At 42.1% G+C, this 21,460-nt stretch overlaps 1 protein-coding gene across 6 annotated transcripts in view; it reads left to right on the forward strand.

The window, feature by feature from the left end:
- The window catches only part of LOC129764591 (protein kinase C, brain isozyme), a 323,054-nt gene that overhangs the window by 126,892 nt on the left and 174,702 nt on the right, over positions 1 to 21,460 (forward strand). For all 6 annotated transcript variants that reach the window (XM_055763813.1, XM_055763811.1, XM_055763816.1 and 3 more), the window contains one exon: positions 3,380 to 3,411. In XM_055763813.1, the coding sequence (XP_055619788.1) occupies positions 3,380 to 3,411 (32 nt within the window). The remainder of the gene's footprint in view (positions 1 to 3,379; positions 3,412 to 21,460) is intronic.

Here is a 21,460-nt window from a genome sequence, read left to right on the forward strand (position 1 = left end):
TTCCGGGTAATGAGAAGGCTGACTCATTGGCAAAGGTAGGTGCAATTGAAGGCGATATTTATCAGCGTCAAATCGCCTTCAATGAATTTTATTCTTTAGTCCGTAAAAATACCATCGTTAACTGGCAACGTAAGTGGAACGAAGATGAATTGGGTCGGTGGCTTCACCCGATTATCCCTAAGGTTAGCCTCAAACCATGGTTCAAAAGTCTGGACTTGAGTCTGGACTTTATTCGCACCTTCTCTCGACTCATGTCCAATCACTGTTCGTTAGACGCGTTACTCTTTCGTTTTAATCTTGCCGATGGCAATATCTGTGCTTGTGGCCAAGGTTACCACGACATCGAACACGTTGTTTGGTCGTGCGAGGTGTATCTTGTTGCCAGATCGAATTTAGTAAACTCTCTTCGGGCCAGAGGAAGACAGCCCAATGTGCCGGTGAGAGATGTGTTGGCTCGGTTAGACCTTGATTACATGTCCCAAATATATGTCTTCTTAAAAGTTATCGATCTTCGTGTCTGATTGTCCTTATATCCTTATATTCTCCTTTTCCTTTTCCTTCTCGAGAAATCAAATCCCTTCTTACTAACAATAGAATAAGGTGAAATGTAAATACATATTAGATATAAGATAGGCTTAAGAATTGAGTATGATGAATGTGAGTGTGAACATTGTCAACATATCCTTATATCCCTTCTTTTTCCTGAAAAAATGTCACCCTTCTAAACTCGAGCAAACCGCGAGTAATCGGTTCTCTACTCCATTAACACTAGAATTAATGAAAAATGTTATATATACTTGTAACAATACAGATAGGAGTTTGGCTCCTTTATACTTATGTAACTGAGCCTGTAAAAATAAAAGATTTAAAAAAAAAAAATTGTCCAATATTTTTCGATTGGGCGGATTTGGGGGCGATTGGGAGGATTGAGAATTTTTCGACTCCACTGCCACGGTACCACTGAAGCATCTCTCGACTGTAGTTGCAGCACGCCCAATCTGGTCAAAACTTCTCCGGAGCTTTGTGAGCCTCAACAAAAGGAAGGAGACGTATCTGTAGGCGCTCTTCCCTATATATTTTCGAGCCCATTGTCTTGCTTGGGAGGAGAACCTTGTTATTCTGTCCACAGCTGCAAATCCCTTGCCAAATAAAAAAGATTGCAGATACGCCTATTATGAAATGAACAGTGATTCCGGATTTTAACTGAATTAAACCTTACGTTGGAAAATAAGATTAAATGATTTCTGGATCATTCTGGACATAAGGCGTATTCTAAAGATACGCAAGTTCCCTTCGTCATCAATCGCCACCGAACTTCCCGTCACGAATGGGTTCTACAAAAAGTGTCTATGTAATCGCTCAGCAGCGCAATTGTTTGCCCACAATTTACGTCAATGGTAATTACCAGCGATGATGATAGCTGCTTCAGAATCTATCACTTCTTCTCAGAATATATTTCCAGGCATCAGATCATCAATTATGACATCCCCCGCTTTATCCCACCAACTTTCTTCGCTTTGCTAATACCAAATTCCTACTTTCCTCAGCCAACGTGGATCACGGAGCGGGCGAAAGGTGAAAGTTATTAAAATTCCTCCAACACTCTGTCGTTCATAACTTTGACGAGCATACCTACATACATTCCCTGCTCTACCCATCGGTTAACGACTGCAGCAGTGGACGAGTTCTGGGCTGTATCCAGCAAATTCGCTTTTTCTTCCGAACTTGGCAGCATAATTACAGGGCCAAGATATCCTATTAATAAACGAGAACTTTTTGCATTCATCAACACCACGTCAGCATTTTGTTCAAATAAGCAGTTGGGCTTCGGCAGTCAGAGAAGTGGGTGGTAGCCATTATCACCATCACTTGAATGGCCAACAAACGCGTCCTTTCTTGATTTTATTCATCTATAAATCATCATTACGTTCGTTGGTGTTTGCACAAACGGATTCCCAGCCGTTGATTTTATTTCACCCCATTATGTGTTTTCCAAAGTAATAACTACGTCTGCATTCGAAGGGGGTGGGGGGGAGGATGGTAAGAGCAGGCCCGTGGGAGGAGGTCTCGAAGCTGCTCTAGAAGCGCAAAAGTTCGTTTGATATTAGCCTTCTCAGCTTACAAAAAGCGCTCACTATCGATTCGATAGCGTTCCTTACGATTCCAAGAAAGCGACGAATCAGGAACTGAACGACCCAACATAAACAAACGACCAATTTGGGCGGGATCATGAGCTTTTCAAAACTGCTGCTCAATAGAGGAGAAAATTGACACCGAAACGACGATGCGCAACAGTGGAGGAGTGGGTGGGGGAGCGATACTTGGCAGCAGAAGTTTTAACTACACGGCTGAGACTAAATGAAAATTCATGTTGGTATTAAAAGCGAGACGGTGCTGAATAAATACATGTACGGAAAATAGGCCACTCTGTGTCGGGCTGTGGCACGGACCGTTTCCGTCAACACCGAGAATAATGTTTTATGGCTGCTGTTGACGATGGCCAAAGAATATGAATGATAGGTAAAACACGTATGCTGTCAGTCGTTCGAGACGCAGGGATGTGGTGCTGAATTTAAACTTATTTTTATGGCTGGTATCATCTTTGGCAAAACACATGTGCCACAGGACTCTCGTCACGTCACCCGAACACACGTCAGAGAAAAAAAAAACGGTTCCACAAACCATAATCACCATTTAATGCTTCTCGTTTGTTCGGTTTCCCCCTTCGTTCCTGAAAATCTACACACTCGGGACGGGCTATCATTTCACCCCCAGCTGCCACCGGAGCACATTACAGAAATTCTTTTCTCTATTAGTGCCCTTCACGCGCTACCGTCTTCCTTCTGCCTAACGTTACGACAAAATGTCACTCAAATGACTCAACGTTTCCACTAAATACGTTGTTCCGAACCGTGGGGTCTCGTCTCGTTGCTTCGGGTATGGCATCATCAGTCCCATGCGCTGGGAAAGGTGGAGGTGGAAAAAGTCTATTTTTCGGTTGTTAATTTTTCATTGCCCTAAACGTTGTGTTCTAATCCTCAATACAAATCTCACAATTGGATTTCTGCTCCCGACGGAGTCGTTTGAAATTTGGCGTAAGTTTTTAATCTCAAGAAGTGGCTCATCGTTCATAATTTTATCTGTCTTGCTCCAAGCAGCGGGGGGAGGCATGGATGGAGTGGATTCCTGCGATTGGCATCGTAGTAGGCGAAGATTCTTGCGAGACGTAAGCTGTCGCCGTGGATCGAATTATTCATCATAAAACAGCTAAAAAATATTAACGAAGACAAAAATGTTTAATATAAATGTTTCTTGCTTTCTCTCTCTCTCTCTTCTTTCCATTTATCCTCACCGTCGTCATCGCCATCGCCATTATCAGGGGATTCGGAAAACAAGGCTTCCAATGTCAAGGTGAGTAATTTTCGTTCGTTTCGAATGATGTTTTGTTCGTGTTATGTCACGAACCAAATAATGTTGGTTCTCTTTATTTTTATTTAATCACTATGATTATGCGAGTATTGGGAGGTAATATTATTAGGTTTTATGCCGATCCTAGGACCGACATCGACAATTGGAGAAAAAGTATCGTAGAAAAATCTGGCAGTAAATTACTGCCGTTCTACGCATAGTTGTCCCATGTTACTTTTTGACAATTTTCACTTTTCTTCATAAAACGATGTTTTTATGCATAATCTTTCGGAAAAACACAAAAAAAACTTATTGTTTGTTCCCAGTATTTAAAAAAACAACATCAAGTTCAATTGTCCCATGTTGATATTCTAGGCATAACTGTCCCACTATGTATTTTTTGTAGATCAATAATAAATGAATCGATTCAAGTACAGGAATGTTATGTGCATTATTCATATAATAATATAAACTGCTAGGAGTGCTTTTGAAAGAAAAGGGTCATCCATAAACCACGTACACTTTCAGGAAAAGAGGAGATTTGGTCAAAGTGTACGATTATTAACAAAATCCAGAAAAGTATGCATCAAGAGAGAAGAAGATAAGGACTGAATTGACTGAAAATGAACTTACGTGGTTTATTACGTGGTTTAGCCCCCATTGGTATAATCTAATGGAAGTGTAATGTGTAAATTGAATGTGAAGGCAGCATAATAAACATTGAAATATTTTGGTATAGTTTTTTTTAATATTTTTATTTTTAGGAGATCTATCATTTCAAGCTCTATCACATGGTAAATAAAACGCTTTGTAAATGAAGAAGTATATAAGTATATAAGCAGAAGTATTGCTGCCAATAACAATTTCTTCAGTTGCTTTTGAATTCCTCTCGGAGCTTTTTGCCACTTCATGCTGCCATCTAAGGAAAAGTGACCAGCTGCAAGCATCTTTTGCTGTTTCTTAGATAGCAAAACACAATAATTCAGTTGCTTGCTGTCAACAACATCAGAATAGCCGATATCATACCGACCTTTAGCAATTCTGACCCGTCTAATATTCTCAATCTATGGCCGCGGATTTAATTTATTGAGTAACGGCAAATTCAGTTTTAAAACCATGTATGCTCTGCATGTCCATCACATTGACGCGCTTCTTGGCCCCTCCAACAGCCTTTTTGAAATCTTCGAAATCCACTATTCGGCAGTTTCAACAGCAGCATGAAAACTGTCAGCCGCCATGAACGTATGACCGGATTCGAAGTATTTCAATGCAATCTCCTTAACGTCAACTTTATCGTCGTTCAATAGGAGAACAAGATGTAGGAAAAATGTTCCAGTACTGATACTAGGGATACTACATTACTATATACTACACCACGGTGCCAGTTATGTTTACTTTTTTATGCTTTGACACTGTCGTTTTACGCATAGTTCTCAAATGTTACTTTTTTACAATTTTCACTTTTGCTCCATAAAAAAATATTTTTATGCATAATCTTTTTGAAAAACACAAAAAACTTATTATTTGTTCCCAGTATTAAAAAAAAAACAAAATCAAGTTCAACTGTCCCATGTTGATATTCTACGCATAAATGTCCCACCATGCATTTTGAGCCCCTAATCCACCTAGATTGCTTCAATTGAGGGAATCTCTTCACATTCCATTAAACAATAGCTTAGTGCTTATAAAAAACCCGATGCATTGCTAAACTGAAATGCTTGAAGCTTCTGCTAGACAAATGTGTTAGAAAACTTTGATTGCGTTTTTCTCAGTTGCTGATTTTGGAACATGGGACAACTATACGTAGAACGGCAGATTAGCTAGTTGGCAAAAATTAATACCATGTCATTTGCCTTTTTTTTACATAAAAATATATTTATTTAATTTGATTTTTGTTTTATACAAAGTTCTTACAAGTACACTGTACACTAGGGTGCCAATGAATGTATGGGAAAAATCGACCCTAAAATTTTTTTTTACCCTATACAAACTGTTCACCCCCTTGAAAAAACACCCTATGCCAAATTTCAGTTCAATCGGACTTAAGGGAGAGTGGCGTAAAGCGGGCAAAGTTTAAGTTTTTTGAAAATCGAAAAATCACCCCAGGGGGGAGTAAAGGAAATCGGGATTTTCGAAAAAAAAATTTTGATGCCAAATGTTTTTTTTTTTTTTCTCCAAAATATATATTTTTATTAAGGCTCATATGGCGTCAGCCTAACGGGGCCGGGAGTTCAATATTCCGACAATGTTTGCTTACAACTATGTTAGTAATATGTAACCGATTACTCGCGGTTGGCTCGAGGTTAGTATTACAAGTGTTCTCATAATTGGTATGTTGCAGTCTTCGATGCTCTGTACGTGTGCCCGACACGGGATACTTCCTATTGGGATGCAGCTGACCATTAATCAGCAACGCCCCCCTAGTCTGTACCCCATATCTAGCGTGGTGCGTCTTCTCGAGGAATCCAGGATAGAATGGTCACTAGCCGGCGCAATCATCAGCTCGTGTAGAGTTGTCATGAGCGGTACAACCTTTGGCTCTTGTTGAATCATCAGTGGACTGCACAACCTTTGGCCCGTGTATCTGTAAAGAGTGTGTGTATGTATTGCCGCGACTAAGTAAAAGTTTATCGTTTGGATAGGAGGGATATGAAACGGGGACACAACGAAGGAAACATAATTAAACGTTGACATCAGCGTTTCTGAGGAACAGGTATAGATGAAGCAGAAGATCAGGATCAATAAATAAATAATAATTAAATATTATTATTTAAATAAAAATAATATAAATAAAATTAACCGGAATTACGGAAAATAGCGTAGAAACTTTAGGAATAACAAATAAAGCTATGTGTTTTAATAATACATTAACTTTAAATCATGATTTTCATCTAGTTACCGCAGACTTACCAATACAAGCAGACGGTATACTAGGACGAGATTTTTTAATAAATTATAAGTGCTTAATAGATTACGAACATTGGCTACTTACCTTTAATATAGCTAATGTACAAATTTCAATACCAATTGAAGATAATTTAAAAGAAGGCTTCATGTTACCAAGCCGAAGTGAAGTAGTTAGAAGGATACCGTATTTGAATATTATAGAAGATATGGTAGTTCATAACCGTGTCAATTGAAATATACTATTCGCGCGTGATATTCGGAAAGGAAGAAAAAGTGCTACAGGTCACGGGAATTGTGCAAGCAGGTGTAGATCAGTTGAGTGATTGATTAAATTTACGATCATAAGCTGTAGTGATACTGCACGAAAAGTTGTGACACAATAGAGCAAGAGACGGGGGAGGTGGGGCTGGTACCATCTACCGTTTGCTCTATGCCCATTGTTAGTGGATCTGCTCGATAAATCGCAAAAGGCCTTTTGGTACTACTATCATATCTCGCACATATCAACGGTGTATGTGTGTGTGCAGATAATAGTAAACAACTGCTCGGCTTGTCATTGCTATTGGTTTCCTGCTAAAGTGATTTAATAGATTTGGCTATTTTGTGAACAGGTTGAATACAACAAAATTATGGATATAGAAGAGGGAAATATGCAGAGTATATCGGATGACGATATACTTTCCTGCTCGTCGTCCATCCTGAATACGCCTCAAAAGGAGAAGAAAGGAGATGATGCTGATAAAACTGTAAGTGACTCTGATGATAACAATTTACAAATCACTATAATCTCGAAACCACCATTGGAGGTTGCGACTACTCTACTCAGGCAGGACCAAAAAGGCACTAAACTGAAGAGTGAGTCAATAAAACCTCTAAGTGGGGCTGGGAAGAAGCGATTCAAACGCTTTATTGAAAGCGGGATCACTCCTGATGAGGCACGGCGGTTGGCTATGCTACCTTTGGTGACACCAAACTCGAACCCAACCAAGCGCTATCATAATAGTGATAGCAGCGGCGATAATCCGCGCCCTAAAAAACAGGGTCGTGTCCCGGGATCTAAACTGTCTCTTGATGGGGGATCAGTCCAACATCGCTTGAATCCGACTAGAGCAAAATCCCCTGAACAGCCCCAAAGAACAGAGGGTAAGGACAAGCCATCGTATAGGGATGTGATCAACAGTGTTAAGGTAGGCATACTTCCAAAGAACTACCCTAACTCAGAGTTAACAATGCAGCAGCTTCTTGCAACGCAAAAAGCAGTTCTCAACAAAGTAGTAGAACAGCGAAAAGAAAAGGTGAAGCCAAAGTTTGGGAATTGCTTGTTTAGGTCAGGATATTTGATTTTGATTTGTAAAAACCAGGAAACATATGACTGGATCAAAGGTGTGATCTCTAGAATAGTTCCATGGGTGGGGCAGAGCTTATTGCAGTTGATGAAGATCAAATCCCTCAACCGGAGACGTTAGTTGGCTTTTTTCCGATGAGCGCAGAAGACAGCAATGAAGAAATTCTTGCTCTTCTAGAGGCTCAGAATGCAAATTTAGTTGTTGATAGCTGGCGAATATTTATGAGGAAAATAATCAACAAGCGCCATGTAGAACTTGTTTTTAGTGTCGATCGGATATCGATGCAGTCACTGAAAAAAAGCGATTTTGTCCTAGACTATAAATTTGGGAATGCTCCTATTAGGAAAAAAATCCCTAAAAGAAATGAACTGGAAAAAATGGAGGTTGATCGAAATTTAGAGGCCACCAGTGTAAAAAAGACCTGCGAAACTGGAGAACACGAAGTGGGTGAGAACACCACTGTCCATTATATTCCAGGACCAAGCGGTGTCCAGCGTGCTGGAAAGACTCAATATAACACTGATGAGGCTAACAGTATTGCAAGAACCTGTGCTACAACTGGAGACGGTGAGGTGGATGGAAATGACACTGTTCGGACCCTATCCTACGCACTTTGAACACCTTTGTAGCACGTATGTTTTCCGTATATTTTACCGTTGAAAAATATATAAATTTCTAGTAAAACTCGCGATAAGAAATAGAATCTATTGTTTTATTGCTCGAAATGAGATAAACTATTGACCGACTGATCTGGCGTTTTATTGTCTAAGAGAGAGTAGTGACCAGCTGATCCGACTTAAATAGTCAGCTAAGGCCCCGTGTAGCAAACTAAAATGAGAGTACAACTGAGAGTTTTATGCTACACGGGGGGCGCTCGGATGGAGCGTATCAAGCTACCTAACATGCCGGCCACCTAAATTCTGTTAAGGAATTTATAAAAAATCAATTACGAATTCATTTGACTTAAACATATTACAATCATGAATTCATTATTATTTTGAATTCAGTGCTCCTAGTGCTCCGGAGTTGCACTAGTGAGTAGTGGGTTGGCAACTATCTTCTCGAATGGTAATAGACAAACACGTGAAGCCTGACGTTTGTAGACGGCTCCACTCGGTGTTCGTAGTTTCACTACTCTGACTACATCGTCGGGGCCAGGGTAGACTTCGATGATACGAGCTAGAGGCCACTCGATAGCCGCGTTGTTGTCCTCCTTGAGCACAACCATTTGTCCGATCTTTAGCTTTGTCGCTTGAGGAAATCGCTGATTCTGGTTGTGAAGTTGCGAGATGTATTCTCGCCTCCACCGCTTCCAATGCTGCTGTACTAGTTGCTGCAATTGCTGGTAGTGTTGTAGCCGGTTCGTTGCAACATCAGTGTAATCCGGATCAGGTAATGCTAATAGGGAGGTTCCTGTCAGGAAATGCCCAGGAGTGAGCACGTCCAATTCGTCGGGATCTTCCGACAGCGGAGTGAGTGGTCGAGCATTCATTACCGCCTCGACCTGAGTGAGGATCGTCGTCATGTCCTCGAAGGAAAGTTGTCGTTTGCCCAGAACTCGGATGAGCGACAGCTTCGCAGACTTCACTGCTGCCTCCCAAAGCCCGCCGAAATTGGGTGCTCGTGGCGGGATAAATTTCCAAATAATGCCTCGCTGGGAGGTTTGGCTAGTGATTTTAGCTGCCACCGTCGGATCATGCAGTAAGTCGTACAGCTCTCGAAGATGGTTACTGGCACCCTGGAAGTTGAGACCATTGTCCGAGTGAATCTCGGCGGGTAGGCCTCTACGGGACACGAAGCGACGCAGGGCAGCCAGAAAGGCGGCCGTTGTGAGATCGCCTACCAGCTCGAGATGGACCGCTTTCGTGCTGAAGCACACAAAAACGGCGATGTAAGCCTTTTGAGCAGCAGCGCGACGGTGCACGGGCTTCAAGTAGACTGGACCACAGTAGTCTACACCGGTAAAAGCGAATGCACGAGTGGGAGTTGTACGTGGCTTAGGAAGTTGACCAGGAGGTTGAGATATAGGAACAGGGTTGCTTCGGAAGCGAGTGTCATGCGGGGACCAGAATGAAGTGCCATTACGTGGTAAGCGACTGCCATCTGTCGCGAGAAAGAATGATTGCCGGGGATAATCATGGGATGCCGAACAGAGTACGATTCTCCAGCAAGTTTGAGCCGGCCACCTACACGAAGTATACCCTGCTGATCCAGGAAAGGGTTGAGCAGTTTTAACGACGAGTGAGCTGGAATAATACGATGGTTTGCGAGTGTCTTGATTTCCACAGAGAATGACTCCAGCTGAACACACCGTACCAGTGCGTACTTGGCTTCTTTAAGATCGTTGACGCTGAGAATTGGGATGGTGGGGGACGAGCTGTGACGTTTACAATTCCGGATGAATCTCATACAATAGGCTGTAATCCGCAATAGCTTCCAATAACACGAAAAGTGACCCAGAAAAGGATGAGGTTGGGAGGAGTCTGCTACCACGAGGACGCTTTTCTTCATCTGCAATGATTCCTCCGATGGCTTCTCGTATTTCAAATGTTCTCTGGTGTTCCAATGTTGGTCGAATAGTGACAACCACGGCGGACCATGGAACCAATGCGACAAATCTGCTAGATCCTTTGGCATAACACCTCGCGACACCAGATCAGCAGGATTCTCCGTCCCCTTTACGTGGTTCCATCGGTGTCCCTTCGTAAGCTCTTGGATGTGTGAGACCCGGTTTGCGACGATTGTAGGCCACACGTAAGGTGGCAGCTTCAGCCACGAAAGAACGATGGTTGAATCAGACCAGAACCAAGCCTCAATTTCCTCCATTTTCAGGGCGTGAACAGTCATACGGTAAAGTCTAGCCGCAACGAGGGCACCGCATAGCTCTAACCTTGCTAGTGTGATTTTCTTAAGGCTTGCTGGGCGAGATTTCGCTGCCAACAACTCTACTTTGATCCGCCCAAACCGACTGATAGAACGAGCGTAGATGCACGCGCCGTAGGCAGCTTCGGACGCATCCGAAAATACGTGAAACTGTGTCAATGCCGGATGATCGGTAAACGCATATCGGTCCACCTTGATGTTGGAAAGTAACGGGAGCTGCTGATAAAAATCTGCCCATTGTTCCTCCAAGTCTGGTGACAATGAATCATCCCATCCTTGAGTGGCAACCCATAGTAACTGCATCCGAATCTTAGCCCATGTAATTACGGGTGCTGTGATACCGGTGGGATCGAACAATTGTGCGATGACAGAATAAACCTTGCGTCTAGTCCACTGTCCGCTTACAGCGAAACCTGATACGTCGATGCTAAGTAAATCTGGCCCTGGTTGCCAGTTTACTCCTAGCGTTTTCACGCGCTCCTGATCAAAATTTAGCGTAGATGATGTTCCCAGTTCACCAAGAGGTAGTCCTGTCAACACAGTTTCCAAATTTGACACCCATTTTCGCAGTCTGAAGCCACCCTTTGACAGCAACTGCTCCAATTCATGCCGTAGCAAAATAGCCTCTTCTTCGGAGTTCGCTCCTCCGATAAAATCGTCGACATAAAAATCGTTAACGAGCGCCGCTTTTGCTCTTGGGTGTTGATCACCATCGTCGAGTGCTAGTTGCTGCAAACATCGCGTAGCAAGGAACGATGATGGAGCCAAACCAAAAGTGACTCTAGACATCTCGTATGTTGCAATTGGTTCCGAGGGCGAGAATCTATACAGAATACGTAACAAAGCAGTATCGTCTGGATGTACCATTACCTGAAGGTACATCTTTTCGATGTCAGCAACGAGAGCCACAAAATATTTGCGGAAGCGAAGTAGCAGATTAAAGAGGGTGTCCTGGATTACCGGACCTGTCATTAGCCCATCGTTTAGCGAGTAGTTGGATGACGTCTTGGATGAGCCATCAAATACGGGCCGAATCTTCGTGGTGGAGCTCAATTCCTTGAAGACAGGATGATGAGGGAGGTAGAAAGCGATCCGTTTATCGCGTTTCAGCTCTTGTTCTGGAACAAGCTTCATGTGCTTCTGATCTAGATAGGCGCGTATCTCTTCGTTGTACCGCCTACGCAACTCAGGGTCTTTGTTGAACCGCCGTTCGAGCTGCATAAGTCTCCGCAACGCTGTTTCTTTCGATTCACCGATCATCTGCTCGAACCCCATCCGCTTCGGCAGACGCACCACGTATCGTCCCGTTGCATCACGAGAGAAAGTGGTTCGAAAGTGTTCTTCACAGTCAAGTTCTTCTTGCGTCAGCTTCGGCACATCTTGCAGTTCTTCGATTGTCCAAAATCGCTCAATTTTTTCCTCCATAGTGGTATTATGGACCACCGCGTGGCAGCAAGGGACTGGGTTCATGCTTCCCAAATCCGCCTTGCCCGCTGCAATCCACCCAAAAACGGTGTTGACAAAAAGTGGAAGTCCTTCTCCCACGCGCTGAATTTGCACCCGACCAGTATTGAGTAACAAGAATTCATAGAAATACTCTAGACCCAGAAGAAGATCAATCGGAGCTCGCTTATGAAAACCTGGATCCGCCAAAGTCATATCTGAAGGAAGATTCCAACTACCAATCGGAATCGTTGTCGACGGTTGATCTTCCGTAACCTTTTTGATAACCAAAAGCTTCATTGGTATCGAATAGTCCATAATACGTGAACCGATCGTAGTAGAAACAGAATTATTGATTTGTACCCTCGCACTGCCCACACCAGATATTGGTATGCTTACTTCCTTTCTGTGTAACTTCAAGATGTGACACAATCTCTCAGAAATGAGATTCGCTTGAGACCCGCTGTCTAGAAGCGCTCTCGCAGTATGCAACCGTCCGTTGCAATCTTTCACCGATACGAGAACCGTCGACAGAAATACGTGCACCTCTCGTGATTCCGCTGCGACGTTAGCTGCATAAATTGTAGCCACCGAACTCTGAATAGACTGTTGAGGGATTTCCGTCGTGTGTGCTGTGGTCATAGGAGCACCAGAGCCAACTAATTGAGACCCTTTAGGATCCTGAGCATCAGCCGCAGAACCAGAACCAGATGCTGATAACCCAGGATGAAGCAGAGTATGGTGCTTCTTACTGCACGTTCGACAGCGGAAATTAGAGCTACAATCTCGACTGTAGTGGTCGCGACGAAGACAATTGCTGCACAGCTTCTTCGAGTTTACGACTTGGAACCGCTTATCCAGTGTCATTAGTACAAAAGCCGGACAGTTACTAATGTAATGTGACCCGCCACAGGACACACATTTCGGCGAAGATTTTTCCGACATTGAATGGACCGACAGTTTCGACACTGGTTTCTTAAACGGTAGGGGAGTAGAAGAAAATGGATCATGTTTACTTTCGGAGTGCTGGTCGACTGCTATCGCATCAAGGATTCGTGTTTGTCCCTCCAAAAATTCCATCACGTGCAAGTACGCAGGTTCTTCCTTTTTCACAGCAAATTCTTCCCAATCCTTTTGCGAGACAACGTCCAGCTTCGATATTAACAGCTGTGTCAGCATCGCCCCCCAGCCCGTAGTTACTTCCCCCAATTGATCCAAGATTTTTAGATGTCGGTCAAAACAATCAATGACATCATGAATCCCACTTGCATTCATCCTTTTCAATTTCGGATACTGTAGCAGAGCGTTGACGTGGCGCTTCTTCTGCAAGTATACATTTGAATAGCGCTTAGTTAACGCGGACCAAGCAGCCCCGTAACTCGCTTCGCTCATCGGGAATGCATCTACAACTTTTAGCGCTTCACCCTTTAAAGACGCTCGCAAATAATGAAAACGTTGTATAGCGCTCAGATCCGGATTCCCATGGATCAGCGATTTAAAGGTGTCAAAAAACGGTAACCATTTCTCAAATTCCCCGTTAAATTCTGGCAAGTTTATTTTCGGCAATTGAATACTCGCACATGTCCCCATACGACTAGTGGCACCGGCAGATGTGGAGGGAGAAAGTGGAGTGGTAGGTGGCAACTTCGATATCAACCCTGCCCTTACCTTGAAGTACAACTCCTCGAACTCGGCCCGGGTCTTCGTGTGCTGATCCGCCCTCTCCTCCTCAAGCTCCTCCAGCTCCTCTATTTGCGTCTGTACTTCCTCGAATTCTTCCCATTTTTCGTCGAGTTTGTCGATCCGTGCTTGCACCTGGAGAGCGTGGTTGGCCGGATCATAGTGTTTCAGGAAACGATCCGTACGAACGAGAAAGTCGACTATGTTGTCGCGTACATGCAGCTTCTGCTTCAGCTTTTTCGTCATCTCGTACTAGCCGTCGTCGTGTGAAAACTGTGAGAAATATACGAAGCACAGCACCACAAAACCAACTAATGAATAAATTGGATAGAGGTTCACCTGTGAGCCTAATTGAATAGGCCTTGTATGATTGAATAAAACTTCCTACAGCAAAACTTCAGATCCTCCAGGATATTATTCCTTCTAGTACAATGCCTCGATTTTCGGCGGCGTCGTCACAGTCGTCAGCAATGGTCGTACAGGATGGCGCAAATTCTCCATACAAAGCAATGAAGATGGAGTGGAAGAAAATGGTCGCAGAATTATCCGTCGAATAACGACTACTTCAGCCAAGTACTCACCGTTTGAGCTTGGCTAAACATGCCTTGTATGCAATCGTATGTACATACGCGCCTCCGGTAACTATTACGGGTTCGTAGAACCACCACTTAGGTCCTAAAGCCCAGTTCCAGATCCTCGATCGAATCCGTCGCCCAATGGATGGTCAATCGATCAAACGTATTGTGATCGTCCAGCAAACAGCAAACAATAGAACTAGCAGCAATTTGGTGATTGTCCTTTTCACCTTTCTCAAGCGAAGCAATCGGTGAACGATGGCGCCTTGGCGCTGAAATAGCGATGAACAATGGTATCCAAAGTAATGCGTCCCGCGTCGACCAGACCAATCCTGGTCACGGCACCAATGTTCGGACCCTATCCTACGCACTTTGAACACCTTTGTAGCACGTATGTTTTCCGTATATTTTACCGTTGAAAAATATATAAATTTCTAGTAAAACTCGCGATAAGAAATAGAATCTATTGTTTTATTGCTCGAAATGAGATAAACTATTGACCGACTGATCTGGCGTTTTATTGTCTAAGAGAGAGTAGTGACCAGCTGATCCGACTTAAATAGTCAGCTAAGGCCCCGTGTAGCAAACTAAAATGAGAGTACAACTGAGAGTTTTATGCTACACGGGGGGCGCTCGGATGGAGCGTATCAAGCTACCTAACAGACACTACATCACATGTCCCAGGGCAGATCAGGGTCAAAAGTACTGGACGGACTATCTCGAAGAACAATTCGGAAGCCAAAAATCGGATGATCAATGACTGCAATGATTTTTCTGGGGAACAGAAAGAAGTACCCAATGATCAAATACATGATCATCACATTCAATAGTCACGACAATATAAAGTTCATCCAAATAAATCTCCATCATGCAAAGGGTGCAAGCGCTGTACTTTGCCAGAGATTTATACAAAGCAAACTAGATATTGCTTTTATCCAGGAGCCATGGACAAATAACGGAAAAATATTGGGTATTGAAACTAAATCGTGTAAGTTGATATATGATGAAACACAGCAGTCCCCAAGATCTGCTATCCTTGTGAACGGGTACGTTAAAATGTTACCTATTACAGAATTTATACAACGAGATATTGTAGCGGTTGTTTGTGAAATTCCTACTACTCGTGGAAGAACAGAAATCTGCGTGGCGTCTGCATATTTTCCAGGAGACGTAGACGAAGTGCCTCCCCCTGGAGTCCAAGCATTTGTATCTTTTTGTAGATCTCAAAATAAAGCATTCATCATCGGGTGCGATTCAAACGCACATCATACGATATGGAACAGTACAGACATTAACACAAGAGGTGAGTGTTTATTACAATATTTGACAACCAATAATATAAATATTTGTAATGAAGGTACCAACTGTACTTTTATGAACTCCATAAGGCAGGAAGTTTTGGATTTGACATTTTGCAGTAATACTCTCTCTGAAAACATATTTAATTGGCATGTTTCTGAAGAAATATCGCTGTCCGATCACAAACACATAATGTTTGACTATAAAGTGAATAACATTATTAGAGAAACTTTCAGGGATCCCAGAAAATCAAACTGGGAACTTTACTATTCCTATCTATCGGTGGGGGGTAGCTTCCCAGAAAAAAGTATTAAAACTAGTGAGGAACTCGAAAAAACCTCTATTTATGTTACAACAAAAATAATTCAAGCTTACAATAAGAGCTGCCCAGTCAAGGTACGATCAACAGACAGAGATGTACCATGGTGGAATACTAGGCTGGAAAATTTAAGAAAAAACGCTCGAAAAATGTTTAACCGAGCAAAGCGTACTTCGCAATGGGATGAATATAGGAAAGCACTCACTGCCTATAATAAAGAGATCAGAAGATCTAAACGTAAAAATTGGAGGCCCACCTGTGAAAACATTGAAAGTACTCCAGTCGTTGCAAGATTACAAAAAGTTTTGGCAAAAGATCATTCTAATGGTTTAGGAACTCTCAAAAAAGAGGACGGAAAGTTCACTTCTAATGCATCGGAGACCTTGAGTTTAATGATGCAAGTTCATTTTCCAGGATCGCTACCGGTCTTGAGTGATAGGACGACTTCCATAGATCCACATACTGATTTGCAACAGAATCACACTTTACCGTCTGAAGATTTCAATGATAATACCAGTAAACCTGGGCATAAAATGATCAGTGCAGAAAAGCAAGATCTAGCGAGTTGTATTTTCACTCATGCAAGAGTCGAATGGGCAATAAATTCATTTGATCCTTTTAAATCACCGGGAAGCGATGAGATCCGTCCTGTGATGATCCAGAAAAGTGGAGGAACTGTAGTGCCCTGCTTAACAGAAATGTTCAAAGCTAGCTTACGATTGAACTATATACCAAAGAATTGGCGACAAATTCGGGTTGTTTTTATTCCCAAAGCTAATAAAAAAGATAAAAAAAGTCCAAAATCGTTTAGGCCTATTAGTCTTTCGTCATTTATGCTGAAATTAATGGAGAAACTAATTGATGACTATATCAAATCGCAATACTTGAAATCGACACCACTCAGTAAACTTCAATTTGCATACCAGCCAGGAAAATCAACAGTAACAGCACTTCATACACTAGTAACGAAAATTGAAAAAACACTTGAAGTCAAAGAGTTGCTACTAGCCGCGTTCTTAGATATTGAAGGAGCGTTTGACAATGCATCCCACAATTCAATGAGAAATGCTATGATACAGCGTAATTTCGATGAAACTGTTGTAGAATGGATATTTCAAATGCTACAAAAAAGAGAAATAACGTGTAATCAGGGAGGGGCCACAGTTACAATAAGAACTGTGAAAGGATGCCCACAAGGAGGGGTCCTTTCACCTCTGTTATGGTCATTGGTAGTAGATAACCTACTGGCATTCCTTGAAAGGATAGGATTTGAAATCATAGGCTTTGCAGATGATATTGTAATTGTAGTTCGTGGGAAATATGAGCATGTAATCAGAGACAGATTGCAATATGCTCTAAACTTAACTATAGCATGGTGTAATGATGAGGGTTTATCTATAAATCCTCATAAAACTACTGTTGTTCCTTTTACACGTAGAAGGAAAATGAAAATACCAGATTTGCCTTTGCTGGGAACTAAAATAGTGTTTTCTCCAAAAGTGAAATATTTAGGAGTAACACTTGATAGCAAGCTCAATTGGAATTCGCATTTAGATGAAATAATACATAAGGCTACAAATGCATTATGGATTAGTAAAAGAACATTCGGTAACAAATGGGGACTTAGACCTAAAATGATCTACTGGATCTACACTGCTATAGTGAGACCTAGAATAACATATGCGTCATTAGTTTGGTGGCCAAAAACAAAATCCAAGCATGCTCAGGAAAAGCTAGGAAAATTACAAAGGTTAGCTACAATTTCCATCACAGGAGCAATTCGTAGTACGCCATCTAAAGCACTAGATGCAATGTTAAATCTACTTCCCTCATATCTATTTGTTCAATTGGAGGCGGAAAAAAACGCACTAAGGTTGAAAAGAACAAAACAGTTCTTTGATGGAGACCTTAGGGGTCATTTAAGTATTCTAAAGGAATTCAAACTTAATCCGATACTAACTCAGGAGGACTGGATGAACAGGCAATACAACTTTGAACGACTATTCAATGTGACTGAGCCAAGCCGCACTGAATGGGAGTCAGGGGGACCTGATATTCACCCAGGATCTATAATTTTCTACACTGATGGTTCCAGATTAAACGAAAGAGCCGGGGCTAGAATAACCGGCCCTGGAGTGAACATATCAATTTCAATGGGCAAGTGGCCAACTGTATTTCAGGCAGAAGTGCAGGCAATTATTGAATGTGCAACAATTTGTCTAAGGCGCAATTATAGACATGCAAACATATGCATTTTTTCTGACAGTCAAGCTGCATTGAAAGCATTGAAGTCAGTTACCTGTACTTCTAAATTAGTTTGGGAGTGTATTCAACTTCTTCAAGAGGTAGCTAAAAAAAGTGCAGTGAACCTATTCTGGGTTCCAGGGCACTGTGGAGTTGAAGGTAATGAAAAAGCAGATTTGTTAGCTAGATGTGGATCATCGAAACCATTCCTAGGACCAGAACCATTTTGTGGGGCCCCTGAATGTACCCTCAAAATGGAATTAAAGAACTGGGAAAAATCAAAGATTGATGGCATCTGGGCACATAGTACAGTAGTCGACAGGCTAAATCATTTATATCACCAAGTAAAAAAGTAACTGAAAGACTTCTCAGCCTAACAAAAAAAGACCTATGCACTTTCACTGGCCTAGTGACAGGATATTTTGACGTAGGACTACGTCTTTCATTTCTATACCGGGGTGTAAAATCAAAGTTTCGAAAACGAAAGCGTTACGCCGGAGACCGAGATTTTGAGCGTTAATAGCTCCTAAACAACTGAACGAAATGGTATGATAAACACTTCATTCGAAAGATAAAATGTCTACGCGTTATATACTTGTTACTTTTTGATCCAAAAACTTGTTTCAATAGTCTTAAAATTGCTTTCAAAACAGGCTATTGAAATCACCAATCGGTATATAAGCGAGCGGCGCTCGGAAATCCACTCAGTTCTAATTGAACAGCGATTGGAGCATGTTGTCGCTGTTGCGGTGAAGCTCTTTATTTATCATGAAAGCGCGGATGAAGGGTGTCACCAAGAGCCTGTTTGTGCACCCTAGGCCAGAAGGAAATCTATCAGGAGGAGAGTGATGCCACAAACGGTTCCCTGGGAAGACATCGCTACACACACATACACGCGCGGCTATTAACAGGTGGTTATCGAGTTGGCATTAACCACTGGTGGGCTTCCAGTATCGAAGAAAATGTGGAAATATCTAATCGTTACTGAAAATAATCTGCCAGTTCCTCTGGGAATTTTCAAAATATATTCATGTGAAAGAGTTTAATTGAATGTTTTCTATCCATGTTACACTGTGACCAAATATGTTTCAATCAAGTGCTATTAACAGGTGGTTATCGAGTTGGCATTAACCACTGGTGGGCTTCCAGTATCGAGGAAAATGTGGAAATATCTAATCATTACTGAAAATAATCTGCCAGTTCCTTTGGGAATTTTCAAAATATATTCATGTGAATGAATTTAATTGAATGTTTTCTATCCATGTAACACTGTGACCAAATATGTTTCAATCAAGTGCTATTAACAGGTGGTTATCGAGTTGGCATTGACCACTGGTGGGCTTCCAGTATCGAGGAAAATGTGGAAATATCTAATCGTTACTGAAAATAATCTGCCAGTTCCTTTGGGAATTTTCAAAATATATTCATGTGAAAGAGTTTAATTGAATGTTTTCTATCCATGTAACACTGTGACCAAATATGTTTCAATCAAGTGCTATTAACAAGTGGTTATCGAGTTGGCATTAACCACTGGTGGGCTTCCAGTATCGAGGAAAATGTGGAAATATCTAATCGTTACTGAAAATAATCTGCCAGTTCCTTTGGGAATTTTCAAAATATATTCATGTGAAAGAGTTTAATTGAATGTTTTCTATCCATGTAACACTGTGACCAAATACATTTGGTTTTGTGGTTTTTCAATCAATCGCAATTAACAGGATAGCTTCAGAAGATTATTCTTCCCCATCAGTAGGATGATATCTCGGCTTATGTCCAATCACTACAACCTAAACGCGCATCTCTATCGCATTGGGCTCGCAGCAAACAATCTTTGTGATTGTGGCGATGGCTACCACGACATCGAGCATGTTGTCTGGTCGTGTATCCGGTTCCATGCTGCTCGCTCTCAGCTCTCTAGAGCACTGAGAGCACAAGGCAGACAATCGGAGATCCCCGTCCGGGATATCTTAGGTAGCCGTGAACCGGATCTTCTGCTTCATCTATACCTGTTCCTCAGAAACGCCGATGTCAACGTTTAATGATGTTTCCTTCGTTGTGTCCCCGTTTCATATCCCTCCTATCCGATCGATAAACTTTTACTTAGTCGCGGCAATACATACACACACTCTTTACAGATACACGGGCCAAAGGTTGTGCAGTCCACTGATCATTCAACAAAAGCCAAAGGTTTTACCGCTCATGACAACTCTACACGAACTGATGATTGCGCCGGCTAGTGACCATTCTATCCTGGATTCCTCGAGTCGAGAAAGACGCACCACGCTAGATATGAGGTACAGACTAGGGGGGCGTTGCTGATTAATGGTCAGCTGCATCCCAATAGGAAGTATCCCGTGTCGGGCCCCGTGTAAGATATGAGGTACAGACTAGGGGGGCGTTGCTGATTAATGGTCAGCTGCATCCCAATAGGAAGTATCCCGTGTCGGGCACACGTACAGAGCATTGGAGACAGCAACATCCCAATTACGAAAACACTTGTAATACTAACCTCGAGCCAACCGCGAGTAATCGGTTACATATTACTAACATAGATAATAAGAAAAATTGTCAAAGTATTGAACTCCCGGCCCCGTGAGGCTAACGCCATATGAGCCTTTATAAAAATATATATTTTGGAAAAAAAAAAAAAAAAAATCAGTAGGATATTTCCGTATCCAATATTGTATGCGCCCGCAATCGATTATTGCTCAGTCGCCGAAAGTTCCGAGCTCAGAGAGTTCATTCCCCTCTAGTTTGCCTTCCAAATTGCCATTGTAAACCACACCTTCTCTCGATTCAATCACACACAAAAAACATACTTAAGCGATATTCTGGTGGTGAGACACATTAATTTTTCGTGAGGACATCGACAAGACAACATCGTTGCCTAACGTGCTGGAGGAGGTGGACGGCGAAGGATCGACACATACACGCGCAGAAATCTTTCCGTTAGGATGCCATTCAGCATCGAGAAAGTTCCGGAAAGATCTAATCATTGCTGGAAAATAATCTGCCAGTTCCTTTGGGAATTTTCAAAATATATTCATGTGAAAGAGTTTAATTGAATGTTTTCTATCCATGTATCACTGTGACCAAATATGTTTTAATCAAGTGCTATTAACAGGTGGTTATCGAGTTGGTATTAACCACTGGTGGGCTTCCAGTATCGAGTAAAATGTGGAAATAAATAATCGTTACTGAAAATAATCTGCCAGTTCCTCTGGGAATTTTCAAAATATATTCATGTGAAAGAGTTTAATTGAATGTTTTCTATCCATGTAACACTGTGACCAAATATGTTTCAATCAAGTGCTATTAACAGGTGGTTATCGAGTTGGCATAAACCACTGGTGGGC

Source organism: Toxorhynchites rutilus, chromosome 2 (genome assembly GCF_029784135.1).
Source record: "Toxorhynchites rutilus septentrionalis strain SRP chromosome 2, ASM2978413v1, whole genome shotgun sequence".
NCBI lineage: Eukaryota > Metazoa > Arthropoda > Insecta > Diptera > Culicidae > Toxorhynchites > Toxorhynchites rutilus.